This window comes from Branchiostoma lanceolatum, chromosome 3 (genome assembly GCF_035083965.1).
Source record: "Branchiostoma lanceolatum isolate klBraLanc5 chromosome 3, klBraLanc5.hap2, whole genome shotgun sequence".
NCBI lineage: Eukaryota > Metazoa > Chordata > Leptocardii > Amphioxiformes > Branchiostomatidae > Branchiostoma > Branchiostoma lanceolatum.
In genome coordinates, this window is record NC_089724.1 from 3,006,207 (window position 1) to 3,020,311 (window position 14,105).

At 42.7% G+C, this 14,105-nt stretch overlaps 1 protein-coding gene across 1 annotated transcript in view; it reads left to right on the forward strand.

Moving 5' to 3' along the window:
• Positions 1-13,216, forward strand: part of LOC136429727 (myotubularin-related protein 13-like) — a 60,857-nt gene extending 47,641 nt beyond the window's left edge. Inside the window, exons 34-47 of the mRNA XM_066419674.1 lie at positions 328-512; positions 1,678-1,854; positions 3,869-4,033; positions 4,559-4,684; positions 5,465-5,779; positions 6,763-6,876; positions 7,939-7,989; positions 9,123-9,242; positions 9,856-10,035; positions 10,386-10,509; positions 11,011-11,239; positions 11,662-11,749; positions 12,210-12,341; positions 13,104-13,216. Of these exons, the coding sequence (XP_066275771.1) occupies positions 328-512; positions 1,678-1,854; positions 3,869-4,033; positions 4,559-4,684; positions 5,465-5,779; positions 6,763-6,876; positions 7,939-7,989; positions 9,123-9,242; positions 9,856-10,035; positions 10,386-10,509; positions 11,011-11,239; positions 11,662-11,749; positions 12,210-12,341; positions 13,104-13,199 (2,102 nt within the window). The 3' untranslated portion in view covers positions 13,200-13,216. The remainder of the gene's footprint in view (positions 1-327; positions 513-1,677; positions 1,855-3,868; positions 4,034-4,558; positions 4,685-5,464; positions 5,780-6,762; positions 6,877-7,938; positions 7,990-9,122; positions 9,243-9,855; positions 10,036-10,385; positions 10,510-11,010; positions 11,240-11,661; positions 11,750-12,209; positions 12,342-13,103) is intronic.
• The last annotated feature ends 889 nt before the right edge of the window (positions 13,217-14,105 follow it).

The window sequence follows — 14,105 nt, forward strand, 5'->3', positions numbered from 1 at the left end:
CGTTTCCCCAGTTACAGGTTTCATCCCTTACTGTTCTGAATTTATGTAATAGTTACGTTTTGCTTTTTAGTAGAATAAACCTTTTTTGTACTTTTGTTGTTTCGTTTGCTTTGGTTGCAATTATGCTAAACGTTATGCATTTTATTCAGTTGCAATCATAATCATTATTCAATCACCACAAAGTTTACTAAAGGGTTAACAAAGAGCCCCCCTCCCCCCAAGTTTAATATTACAACTATAATGTGGTTAAAAGTACTAGTGTAGGCCTGAGATTAGTATTATGTGCTATGTAATATCCAAATGAAATTGTGTGGCTGTTTCTGTCAGGGTTCAAGCATTGGAACAGCCTACGCTCCAGCGGAAGGGCGAGTTCTGGTAGCCAGATCGACACGGGGCTGAGACTGGCGTTCGAGAACGGGGCCTTGTCGAAGGACTCCGGGATCAGCAATGGGAGCATCCAGAACATGCATGGGTCCGTCCTGTACGCGTTTGGGGAGAAGTCACAGATGAAGGTAAGGCTTTTTAGTTAGCTTAATTGGTTCAGAAAGAACCTCTAAAGGTATATATATACATATCACAAATGCATGCGAAGGTTGCAAATGGAAAGTTGTCCATTGTTTTAAAGATGCTAAATCACCTTGGCTTAGTAATTGTAGATGTCCCGAGAATGATTGATATCATCATCATCATATTGCATCGGATTAACTCCATTCGAGTACTTTTGATAAAGTTACTCAGTCCTTTTTGTACTTCATGACGGACATCAATGCAAAACCTGTGAGAACAGTGATTGACACAAAAGGTTTTTGCTGTCATCTCAGTGGTAGAAATACATTTTTCCATTGTTCTGCGATATTGCAAAATGTAAGAATTTTGTTCTGCAATTTGAAGATATTTTCTGCAAGTACAAAACCCTCCATACTACAACCTTCTCAACCTAATAATGCCTACTTATTTACATAATATCTAGCATTGCAACGTCGCTGTAATTCTTAATACCCTCACTCTATCTTTAATTTTTACTAGCAAAATTTGAAACAGGAATACCATACATGTGTGTTAAAAATAATTCAAGTTTAAGTTCATTTACACTTACAGTTCCACTAGTAGACTAAATTGAGAACCATTGAATCACGTCTGATTTTTTTCATTCTGCAAAATTGCTGGTCGTTTGATTTTTCTTCTGCAATCTTAAAAATCTTTCTGCAAATTGCAGACTGCAGGTGGTTATTTCGAACACTGCATCTCTATCTGTAGTCCAGTAAATCAAGGGAGACCCGAATCACGAGTCATAGCCAATGCTGTTGTCTCTTCTCTCTGCATGGGTGTTAACTGAATACTACACTTCGCCATTTGACTTTTTAAGCACCACCATGTTGTTTTCTTATTAACAAGATTAAACTTTTCCTCCTACACTGTAAGAAAAATTGGGACTTACCCCAAATTTTCGGTTGACTCCATCAACCCTATTCACGGAATGAAACCGGCTACTGCAACAGCGACATGTGATCGCAGTAGCCAGGTTCATTCTGTGAACAGGGTTGATGGAGTCAACCGAAAATTTGGGGTAAGTCCCAATTTTTCTTACAGTGTAGGACGAAAAGTTTAATCTTGTTAATAATGAATTCTACCAACACAGATGAACTCTCATGCTATGTTGTTTTCTGTATTTTCCAGGGAGTGAAGGCTGACCAGTTTCCCAAGTGTGATTTCATCCCAGTGGACTTTGTGGAGGTTCGCCACATGAAGGCCAGCTTCAAGAAGCTGATGCGGGCGTGCGTTCCCAGTGCACCTTTCACCGACCCCAACTTGGGCTTGCTCAAGGCTGTGGAGGAGTCGGAGTGGCTACAACAGGTATATACACACATGTATTATATATGTGTTATCTGTAGATGTCTGTATTATGCAAACCCCTCACCGACCCCAACTTGGGCTTGCTCAAGGCTGTGGAGGAGTCGGAGTGGCTACAACAGGTATTTAAATATATGTGTTAACTGTAGATGTCTTTATCAGTGAAACCCCTCACAGACCCCAATTTGGGGTTGCTGAAGGCTGTGGAGGAGTCAGAGTGGCTACAACAGGTACATGTTTACTGTAGATGTCTGTATTAGTGAAACCCCTCACAGACCCCAACATGGGGTTGCAAAAGGCTGTGGAGGAGTCGGAGTGGCTACAACAGGTATATGTTTACTGTGGATGTCTGTATTATTCAAACCCCTCACAGACCCCAAATTACAGACCCCAACTTGGGGTTACTCAAGGCTGTTGAGGAGTCGGAGTGGCTACAACAGGTACATGTTTACTATAGATGTCTGTGTTAGTTAAACCCCTAACAGACCCCAAATTACAGACCTCAACTTGGGGTAACTAAAGGCTGTGGAAGGGTCAGAGTGGCTACAACAGGTGCATGTTTGCTGTAGATGTCTGTATTAGTTAAACCCCTAACAGACTCCAAATTACAGACCTCAACTTGGGGTAACTAAAGGCTGTGGAAGGGTCAGAGTAGCTACAGCAGGTACCAATTTACTGTAGATGTCTGTATTATTCAAACCCCTAACAGACCCCAACATGGCCGTCCTCAAACCTGTTGAGGAACCAGGGTGGCGACAACAGGTATGGGTAGTGAAGCTGATGATACACCAAGGGGGACGAAAAGGTGTCTAAGAGCCCTCTGACACACATTTGCTACTCACAAGTCATGGTTGCAACTGCAGCAACAATAAAAAAATTGTGTTTCTTTTCTTTCGGACGAAAAGTTTTGTTATGAATTCGCCTCTCTTGTTTTAATGTACATTTATTTATTATAAATGAATGAATGAATGAAGACCTTTATTGCACATTTTTGCCACACTTGGCTAAGTACAGGTCACAACAAAACAAAATACAAGTACAGTTGACAGATATAAAAGAATATGACTATCATTAGATAAATTCTACTTCTCCTCGCTTTTCGGTTATAGTAGATATAAAAGAACAGACGTGTTTTTCAATGTTTACATAATCGTTGTTCTAGAGGAGTGCGGGTATGTCTTCCCGTTTCAATATGTAGTTTGTGGCAGCTGATTTTATATAGAATGTTATTTTTCCCCCCAGATCTCCCACTTGTTGCAGTTATCAGGTGCAGCGGTGGACCTGCTGGACATGCAGGGTGCCTCAGTCCTCATCAGTCTGGAGTAATGTGTGAAATGTTTGTTTCCCCCCCAGATCTCCCACTTGTTGCAGTTATCAGGTGCAGCGGTGGACCTGCTGGACATGCAGGGTGCCTCAGTCCTCATCAGTCTGGAGTAATGTGTGAAATGTTTGTTTCCCCCCCAGATCTCCCACTTGTTGCAGTTATCAGGTGCAGCGGTGGACCTGCTGGACATGCAGGGTGCCTCAGTCCTCATCAGTCTGGAGTAATGTGTGAAATGTTTGTTTCCCCCCCAGATCTCCCACTTGTTGCAGTTATCAGGTGCAGCGGTGGACCTGCTGGACATGCAGGGTGCCTCAGTCCTCATCAGTCTGGAGTAATGTGTGAAATGTTTGTTTCCCCCCCAGATCTCCCACTTGTTGCAGTTATCAGGTGCAGCAGTGGACCTGCTGGACATGCAGGGTGCCTCAGTCCTCATCAGTCTGGAGTAATGTGTAAAATGTTTGTTTTCCCCCCAGATCTCCCACCTGTTGCAGTTATCAGGTGCAGCAGTGGACCTGCTGGACATGCAGGGTGCCTCAGTCCTCATCAGTCTACAGTAATGTGTAAAATGTTTGTTTCCCCCCAGATCTCCCACTTGTTGCAGTTATCAGGTGCAGCAGTGGACCTGCTGGACATGCAGGGTGCCTCAGTCCTCATCAGTCTACAGTAATGTGTGAAATGTTTGTTTCCCCCCAGATCTCCCACTTGTTACAGTTATCAGGTGCAGCAGTGGACCTGCTGGACATGCAGGGTGCCTCAGTCCTCATCAGTCTGGAGGACGGCTGGGACGTCACCGCACAGGTGGTCTCACTGGCGCAGGTCCTCCTGGACCCCTTCTACAGGACTGTGGACGGCTTCAGGGTAAGGGACTCTGTGTTGTAGTCGTTTTACTGGATTCGTAGTGAATCTTACCTCAACCTCAAGTTTAGGATACTAATTGAAACTGAAACATGTATACAATATACAAATGACCTTATTGACAATATGTCTCACAAGATCCAACAATGTTATAGAGTACTAGTATGAAACTGTCGTTGATAGTGATGAAGTTGATTTTAAGCCAAATTAAGGCTTTCGAGCATTGGACCTCAAGACCAAATGAATGAGGTATAAAAGGAGAAAAAAACATAGATTTTATGATTGTAAAACAGCCACTGGTCCCGTTGGTTGAGGGACACAAAATACCAATTTTATGGGGTTATGATACTCAATTCCTGATGTCATTGTACAGATGTACAAATTGAAAAGATCCTTAACACTTGAGAATATGCAGTCATGATGCATTACAAGAGAAAAATCAACAAAATGTACCCCACGTGCCACATACGTTTTCCCGTATCTGAAACTACTACTCTAAAGTTTAACCTACTGCATGTGTTTCTCCAGGTCCTGGTAGAGAAAGAGTGGCTGGCATTTGGTCACAGGTTCTCGCACCGCTGTAACCACACGCAGGCCTCCCAGGGAAGCGGCTTCGCACCCGTCTTTCTGCAGTTCTTGGACGCAGTACACCAGGTTAGTCGTTAAGCCTCTGAACCAGAAGGTGGTGGGTTTGAGTCCCAACCTACAGATGTGTCTTTTAGGGTTCCAGATCTTGTGTCCAATTTAATGTCAAAGGAAAAGTAGAGGTAAAAGGTGCTGACCTCTTGTTTAAGAAAAGCCACACAGTATCTAGGAAGAGCTAGCCATGCTTTAAGAAAATACTGTAAATCACTTAAAGATAGCGGTTGGGGGAAAAGGGAGTACACGTAGGTCACGGCACTTGATTTTAACGGTGGGAACAAACATTACAGGCTTAAATATTAGTGATCAAATATTAGCGATGATGAAATTTTAGCTGTTGACTAGTGACAGCTAAAATTAAGTTACAGTTAACAAATCAATAATTACAGTAGTCAGTTTCAGGGAAGGCTTTATCCTAATATCGGATGGTAAATGAATTTGATTGCTGACTCTCTAATTCATGAAGGCTTAAACAGTGTTATAATTTATAGCCTGCAGCACAAAAAAGTCTATGAATACCAGTTACAACTTAAAAGTCACGTGTCTCTTGTCACGTGATGATCAACATCAAGTCACGTGACAAGAGAACTCAAAGACTAGATCTGACTGTATTAGGGTTGAAAAAGAGAAAGAGTGTTCGTCTCAAAAGCTCCCCAGAGCAAACTATTTATATTGTGTGTAAGGTTTAGATATTTGTCAAAAACTTTAAAGTCACCTGACGGTGTATGGATATAGCATTTCATAATACTTTTACATCCATGAGACCATTTTCCTTCTTTATATATCCCACAGGTGTTGCACCAGTTCCCGCTGTCCTTTGAGTTCAACAGCTACTACCTGAAGCTGCTGGCCTTCCACTCTGTGTCCGGCCGCTTCAAGTCCCTGCTCATGGACTCCGAGTACGAGAGACTAGAGGCCGGGCTGCTGACGGACAAGGAGAAGCACAAGGGCGTCCACGGGGACGAGCCCACGGGATCGCTCAAGGGAGCGGCGAAGGACTCTGGGAAGCACGCTCACAGTCGGACGATCTGGGACTACATCAGCCAGCTGCACTCCTCTTCGCCGCTGCTCTACAACGTCAACTACCAGCCGCAGCAGGAGTCTCCGGTAAGCCAGATGTGCATGTCAACGGTTGTCTCAATCTGAAATAGTTGATGCCTTTTTACATGTGTTATTTAGCACACTCTGTCACTTCAAGTGTATTAGCACATCAAGTACCAGCCGCAGCAGGAGTCTCCGGTAAACAAGAAAACTTTAGACTTGAATTTCTAAAAATTGTTGAGAGTGAAATCTATTTGAGAAATAGTTTCTTACCTTAAGAAAATTTTAAATAGCGATCCTTCTTGTGAGAATTTCCATGGAAAAAAATGTTCAAATCTTTTTTTCTTACTGGTTCTTACATAAGAAAATCAAGGGGACACAAAAAAAGGTGTCCAAGAACACTTAAGGGGGCACAAAAAAGGTGTCCAAGAACAGTTAAGGACGGTGGCACGAAAAAGATGTCTTAGAAGTTGAAAAAAATTCCTACCAGCCGCAGCAGGCATCTCCGGTACGGCTACAGGCTTGCTTTTTCAAGGAAAAGCTCATGATCATAATTCCTCTTTGAACTTTTCATTTGATTTAGTAGAAAATTGTTCAAGAAATTAGCATTGTGACATCACAGAAAACACTCCTGACCATAATAGCTAATGGGGGAGTCACTACCCATGCCTGGATGATTTGTCCCACCAAAGAGTTCACAGTAGACAATTGATTTAACGGTGTACACCCCAGTTCTTCCGCGACAGGGATCAATATGGTAGTATGGGACACAAAAGTGACAAAAGGTTTTCCAGTGTCAAGGTTGGAGACCAAATTTGTCATTTCACTGACACTTCAAATGTCGCAACAAAACACAGGTTTGCAAAAATGGTGGGTTGGTTTCTGTTTTGTTAAGCCGGTGACCATAATTTTCAATGCATAATTTTCAATGCTAGCCTATCAACAACCATCCGACAGCCTAACATTCTACAACACAAGCTAAAGACCTGAGGTTGCAAAGTTGCTGGAAACTCATTGATAGTTTGTTTATCCATTGTGTTTTGTTACAGGTGCTAAGGCCGTACTCCTGTATCTCCAGTCTGCGAATCTGGGACTACTTTCTGGAAGAGGACCTGTCATCTGGCCAGTCGTACGACAGAGAACTCATGGCAATGGCAGTACAGGTGAGGGCATGATGTGATATTTTACATAACATGACTTTTTGTGAAAATCTTACTTTTCAAATAAAAGTTAATGCGATACATCATAGGTGTTACACATGTGAAATTGCAAGATTCCAGCCAGTATTCACCCTTTTTGAAGTCTAGGAGATGTTCATACCATTCTGATTTATTTCATTGAATAAAAGCACAATTTTACTATTTATAGACAAAGATAAAGATTTGAAATAAAGACAATAGACAAAGACTTGAAATGTCGTAGTATGAGCATGGATGGATTTGTTGCTTCACTCCTGAGCTCCTGCATTTAGCCACTTTTTATGCACATGTTCTGTAACCTCGTGGTTAGATAACTTCTGTGCATGTCTTGCACTATTCCTTCTAAGTTACATAGCAGTCGTTCTAACCCATCTCTTGCATGGCATGTACTTGTCAATAAGAGTCATTGATAAAGAATACACTCTGCATGGTCTTCCAGTTGCTCTATACACACTCACAAGTGTCCTTGGTGCTTTGGGTTTTCTGGTATTTGGAGTTCTGTAGTAGTTTAGATAATTAAGTTGTTTATGAAGTTTTGCTCCACCATATATATACGTAGGTGCCTTGGGGTCTAGATGTTCTTCTTTTAGCTGGCAGCTTTGTCAAACTTTCTCTCTATGGTAGTCTCCTGTCTTGACTATAGGCAGTAAGGTGTAGGCCTGTCCCTTATAAAGCCCCTGGCTTGTTGTCTAAACAAGTAGTCAGTCACAATAACATGGTATGTCCTTCTGTCTGGTGCTCTGCTGTTGGGAAACTCTGTTCTTGTGTACTTCGTGGTATTGGTTCTATTCCTGGAAATCATTTTGCAGTGCTTGTTTTATTGCTGTCACACATTGTGCTTGTCTGGTTTATACATTATGTGTAACAGGAATAAACACCCCTCACCCTGTACATTGTGCTTGTCTGGTTTAAACTTGTAACAGGAATAAACACCCCTCACCCTGTACATTGTACTTGTCTGGTTTAAACTTGTAACAGGAATAAACACCCCTCACCCTGTACATTGTACTTGTCTGGTTTGAACAGTGTAACAGGACCGGAAGCCCCTCGCGCCCCGATCGCAGAAGACGTAGTCGAGTAAGTAGAAAATCGAATGGGAAACATGTCATTGTAACCCTGCCAGGAATTTATGTATCTGGTGATGGTACATAGTTTGAGACACATTGTACACTGTTGCTGCACATTCTGTCTTCATTAAGCTATGGATGCTTAATTTTCTCTCTTTAATTGGTTGTGAACCTATCGTCTTGTAGAGTTGTAGTCAATACTTAGCTCTGATCTGTGTCTGAAGGTTTTGACAAGATTTGGTTTCATGACCTTTGACCTGTTTCCTCTATTAACCTGACTGTCTTCTGAGTCTAAATGATGACATTTGAAATACCAACTTTCTATCCTGCACCTGTATGCTCTCTACAGGTGACTGTTATCTAGCATTGAGTGTAATCTTTGCCCAGTCCTTTCTACCTTGAAATTTAGTTCCTAGCCCTTGACCTCGAGGTTTTATACAATGTATTACATTTGTACCTGTGATCTTTGGCCTTGGACAGGGCACGTTTTTTCTATTTTGTTTCATGGTTGGTGGCTGGGCATTGTTGAGTGGACATAGTTCTTGACTAAACTATGTAGCTATAGTTGCTTCTGACTAAAGTGGTGAAACCCTAACCTGGCTTGTTGCTGACGACAAGAACATTCTTCACTGCATTCTTTCCTGTTAACTGATGTTTCAGGGCTTCCTTTTTCTTTCAAACAAATGTCAATCCTGTGACATACAGTGTATAAGCAATGTTGTGGTAGGGCAAACCTTCATTTTGTTTCTGTCACTCAACTAGACAGGCTTTGTGTAACTAAGTGATGCCACATGATTTGTCCCAAAACACAGTTATCTTGGTTGACAGAGCTACTTCTTCCATTGACTTTTTCTGTAACTGCATTTAAGTTAGCGGGGGATTTAGTTTTACTGTAGTGAGACAATGAAGTATTGGCGGTGGTTTTAAGTTTGCATTTGAAACGAAGTGGTAGGTGAGCAGAAGACAAAACAAGCATTTTCGCGGTTGTTAAAAGTATGCAGTATCAGTAAAAACCTGTTAACATAAAACCACAGCAAAGATTTCTGCATTTACAGTAATCCCTATCTGTCAGGTAGCCACCAGGAGAGCTTGTGACCTTTCACTCTTGACCTCTAAACCATGACCTCTGCCCTTCCTGTACAGCATGCTGCCGAGGAGGTACCAGAGGAACAGCTGTCGCCTGTCAGCAACCGCATCATCGTGAGCGCCTGCTACGACAACATCTCCCAGCACCAGCCCAACAGCCTGGAGTGGCTGCTTAAGGTGAGAAGAAAGGGCTCTGTTCATGCGTTCAGGCTATAGGGCCTAGTGGCACATACAATGTACATTGTAGGTCAGCAGGTCTCCTCCTGTTTGACTTTATGATTTCTAAACAACATCTCCCAGCACCAGACAAACATCCTAGAGTGGCTGCTCAAGGCGAGGCAAACTAGCTGTCCTGCGGTTTGTGAATAGTAAATGATAGCAAAAAAAGCGATAGCAAACCTAGTACTATGATAATCATAGAGTGGAATTTGTTATCACCAAGTAGAGTAGGGGCATCTTCGCTGGATCGCTTTAAACAACACTTACAGATAGATGTGCAAAGTTTAGGTGTGACAGGTTGTTCGATGGGATAAAACCAGGTCCTGCCTGTGCCATGTGCCTGCAAAGCTGGTGTGTTATACCGAAAGGCAGTTACACCGGCTACAGATACAAAAAGCAAACATTATGATTTCTTGTAATTGTTTGTTATCACAATGATTATGCACTGTTTGCTTCTCATTGAAAAAAAAATGTTTTTGGTGAGCCTCTGCCTTTTTCTATCAGTTCTCCAGTTTCAACACTTTAGGATGGATTAAAAGATTCTGATGCATTTTTCCTTTCCCACCCTCAGGAGAGTCGAGACCTGGAGCAGGACCTGGGCCACCTGCCGCTGAAATGGCGTTTCCTGTGGGACAAGCTGGAGGACAACTCCTGCATGCCCCGCCCCAGGAAGCCTTCTGTCAGTACACAGCTGGTGCGAGCTCACGGCATCTCCACCCACAAGAGGGCCACCATCGAGGTGTTGATTAAGGTATGTATTCTCAATACACTGTAATATTTACATATGGATAACTTGACAAAAGTTTAGAAGTTAGAGGTTTGTTTGGATCTGTGTCTGCAAAACCAGAAAAGGCCTTTGATGTTACAGAATTGTTTTTGAATTTAAGCATTACCTTATGTTAAACTATTTACCATAATAGTAAAATTCTATCTAGCGTTACGCCTAAAACTAAATATCTTAATCTTTTTACAAGCTGAAAGAAGCAGGTAACTTTGATTAAATAATAGCCAGCGAAACTGAACAGTTGCCTTCCAAATGTTTTGCGTGAAGTATGAAACAGTGTTTTTAAAGATTTTTGGTCCATTTTGACCCCTGTACAGGGCAAGTTGTCGACAGGAGCAGAGAAGGCCTTCACCCACCCCCACAGGTTCGAGATGGCCTCCTTCCCCACACCCACGTACTGTGACTTCTGCAGCCAGATGCTCTGGGGCATCGCCAAGCAAGGTTGGAAAAAGTCCTTCCAAAACTCAAATTGGGCTTGTTTAGAACAAAAACATTAGAAATAGTCATGACAAGTACCCGAGTTATCTCAGGAGGTGTTAAAAGAATTGGTCCTCCTGGCATTATTGTAGAGTGGCCATGAAGTTCATGTACAGTTGGCGCATCTTCACTAGATACATGTAGCTTTCACTTTGAGCGTTAAAGTTTACAGTCCAACATGTACCCAGTCTATCTTCCTGTTGCCAGGCCTAAGGTGCCTCAAGCACTTTAAAAGTCTCGTTACTCAGACGGGTACCTACTGGCTGTACTTCAGAATGAATGAATATTCATGCGTCCATGTTTTTTTGTTTTGTTTTATCAAATTCATTCTTTATTGCTTTTTACCTAGAAAAAACAATATAAAGGACATGCATGGCATGAAAAATATAGTAGTTAACACACATGAATGACCGCAAAACCTATGTGTAAAACCGACTGACGTCCATGTTGCTCTTTCCCTTGCAGGCCTGAGGTGTGCAGACTGTGGGTACTCCTGCCACGAGCGGTGCCGGGAGCTGGTGCCGAAGCACTGCCGGCGCGTGCGCGCCCTGGCGGACGGAGGGGTCGGGGGAAGCATGGTGCGGCTGGACTCGGAGGCTGACGTCAGCAAGGCCTCGTCCACCTCCATGGTGATCCAGGGTCCGTCCGACGGCACCCTGTACGACCAGTTCTCCTCAGCAAGCGAGGAACACAGGTGGGTGTTATTGACTTAACTTGACTGACTGACTTATGTCGAGTGTCAGTCCTCCTCCGCCACTCGAACCACTCTGTCAGCCCAGAAACGTCTGTCCTCCATTGCCTTATGTGTTATTACCTCCAGCTAAAGACTTATATTGTGCATTGTTGCGGAGTTATAGCAGACGAAAGTTTCAACCTTACTTAACCATTACCCTTAGAACCCTTAAAAAAGCGAACCAATTCGGAGCTACAACTTAGGTATAACTCATTCGATAGATCTCTTTGTAGGCATTATTTTTTGTTGTGTATGTGTTTGCAACTGTAACTCAATATACTTTTGATGAATTTATTTGAAATATGGTGTGTGGGTAGTTATTGAGGTCCATTGAGAAACATGGCGTTCTTGGGCCATGATAACGTGTTGCTCTGTTTGTACAGTATCCACGAGGGTTACCTCTACAAGAGAGGAGCTCTGCTGAAGGGGTGGAAACAGAGATGGTTCGTTCTGGACTCCAACAAACACCAGGTAAGGAACTCTTACAAAGATCTGGCCAGGATGTGGAGCTGGAAAAAATTTGAGCTGGAAGAATGATAGGATAAACCGCTGGAACAATTTCCTAAACTCAATTTCCAGTGTCACTGACGAAAAGTAGTGGATGCTACTTGAAACGTCTGACCGTTTCCAAAATCATATCCAGTTGCTTGAATGAGTGCTATTTGGCGAATTTCCTGAACTATTTTTTTGGGGGTGGGGGGGGTGCTCTACTTCCTATTGTCCCAACAAGGTTAGTAAAGCCTCTGGCCTGTCTTGCAACTTTTTCACTTGAAAATTTTCACTACATTTTCTTAGAACCATTCTTCCAGCATGTCAGCATGATGGCAATTACTTTTTGTAATGAATAAAAGTCAATTTTTATGCTTGTCTTAAATATACTGTTCTTATCAAACTTAAACCAGAAGATAACATTTCTTTCACCTCCCCCCAGTTGCGGTACTATGATGCAATCCATGACCAGCACTGTAAAGGGTTCATTGACCTGTCAGAGGTCGTGTCAGTGACCCTGAGTACCCCCCTACCTGGGGCACCCAAGAAGACAGAAGACAGAACCTTCTTTGACGTAAGTACTCAAATCAAATTGTGTCTTTCTCTATCTTAACAAAACAACTTAAGTTTTTTTGCTTACAAGTAGAGTCAAAACTGTTAAATCTTGTCTATGTGGACAGGTGGTCACTACAGACAGGATTCTTAATGCTTTGGTCGATGGGAAAAATGATCTAAGGGGCCACCAAAAAGTGGTCACATTGGCCAGATGGTCCTTACATGTATGTAGAGGTGGTCACTTCAACAGGTTTGACTGCACATTAATGAATGTTGCTGAATCAGCAACAGTTTCTCCTGTCGAACAGATGAACCGACATCTAACATTGGTTATTTGTTATTTATTTATTTGTTTTCCCTGCCTTGCCACCACAGCTGCGTACGGTGCGGAGAGTGTACAACTTCTAATGTTTGTTTGTTTGTTTGTTTGTTGCCACCACAGCTGCGTACGGTGCGGAGAGTGTACAACTTCTAATGTTTGTTTGTTTGTTTGTTGCCACCACAGCTGCGTACGGTGCGGAGAGTGTACAACTTCTAATGTTTGTTTGTTTGTTTGTTTGTTTGTTTTGCCACCACAGCTGCGTACGGTGCGGAGAGTGTACAACTTCTAATGTTTGTTTGTTTGTTTGTTTTGCCACCACAGCTGCGTACGGTGCGGAGAGTGTACAACTTCTAATGTTTGTTTGTTTGTTTGTTTGTTGCCACCACAGCTGCGTACGGTGCGGAGAGTGTACAACTTCTAATGTTTGTTTGTTTGTTTGTTTGTTTGTTGCCACCACAGCTGCGTACGGTGCGGAGAGTGTACAACTTCCTGTCCAGCGACCGTCAGACGGCCCAGGAGTGGATAGACAAGATCCAGAGCTGCATCTCCAGCTGATGCCCGAAACAACACGTGCACTCTACCACAGGCACCCGTCAGTGTAAAACTCAAAGGGGGCCCTGCTATCGCCCTCTCCTCTGTGCTCAGGGAAAGGTGCACAGTTACAGGAAGCCCTCCTCCCATTTCTTTCGAGTTGAGGAAAAGACAAACAAGGAAAACATAGCTGTGAAATGATTTGTACTGCCTCTTTAAGGTTCAGAGGTCAATGACCTTCATTGACCTTTCAGAGGTCATTGACCTTCCTTGACCTCGCATCCAGCCTTGCGATTGGTGCAGTTACGAGTCAGTGTTCCAAAGTGGAAGCAGATTCGGCAAGTGGTCTGTTTCTGAATTCAAAAGCAGTTGAAGGAATGTACCAGGACCTTTTGTCCGATACCACAGGCTTGTGTACCAAGTTATAACACAACTCAGCAGTGTGGGGGTTAACCAGCACAGTTTTTAATGGATACAAATTGAATGTTTTATACTGAAAGAGAAACATGGTTTACATGAACTGGAAATTTCAACTTCCTTTAAGATTTACACTGACGTGTGCCGGAACTGTTTGTAGAAATGATTTCTTTTTTTAATGTTGCATGCAAATGAACAATCTCATTTGCATTCTGGAGTGAATAAGTGATAGGGCTGTATGATAACTAATAACTTACTAATACCCCCCGTATGGGAATGGTACAGTCTGTATGTGTCTGAACATGAGTACATATTGTCGGGCATGGGACGCTACCATTGCAAGTGTAAAGGGGGGAGAAAATGTGTTCTACTCTGCCAGGAAGAGTTACAAGTTTGTAGGTAGGAATTGTTACTGAATCATGCTGTTGTTTTTGCTGTAAATGAAGGACAAATTTCTCTGCTGACGTCGTTGACAGCAAAATGTTTCTGATGCTGTAGCTTAATAGTTAGCTG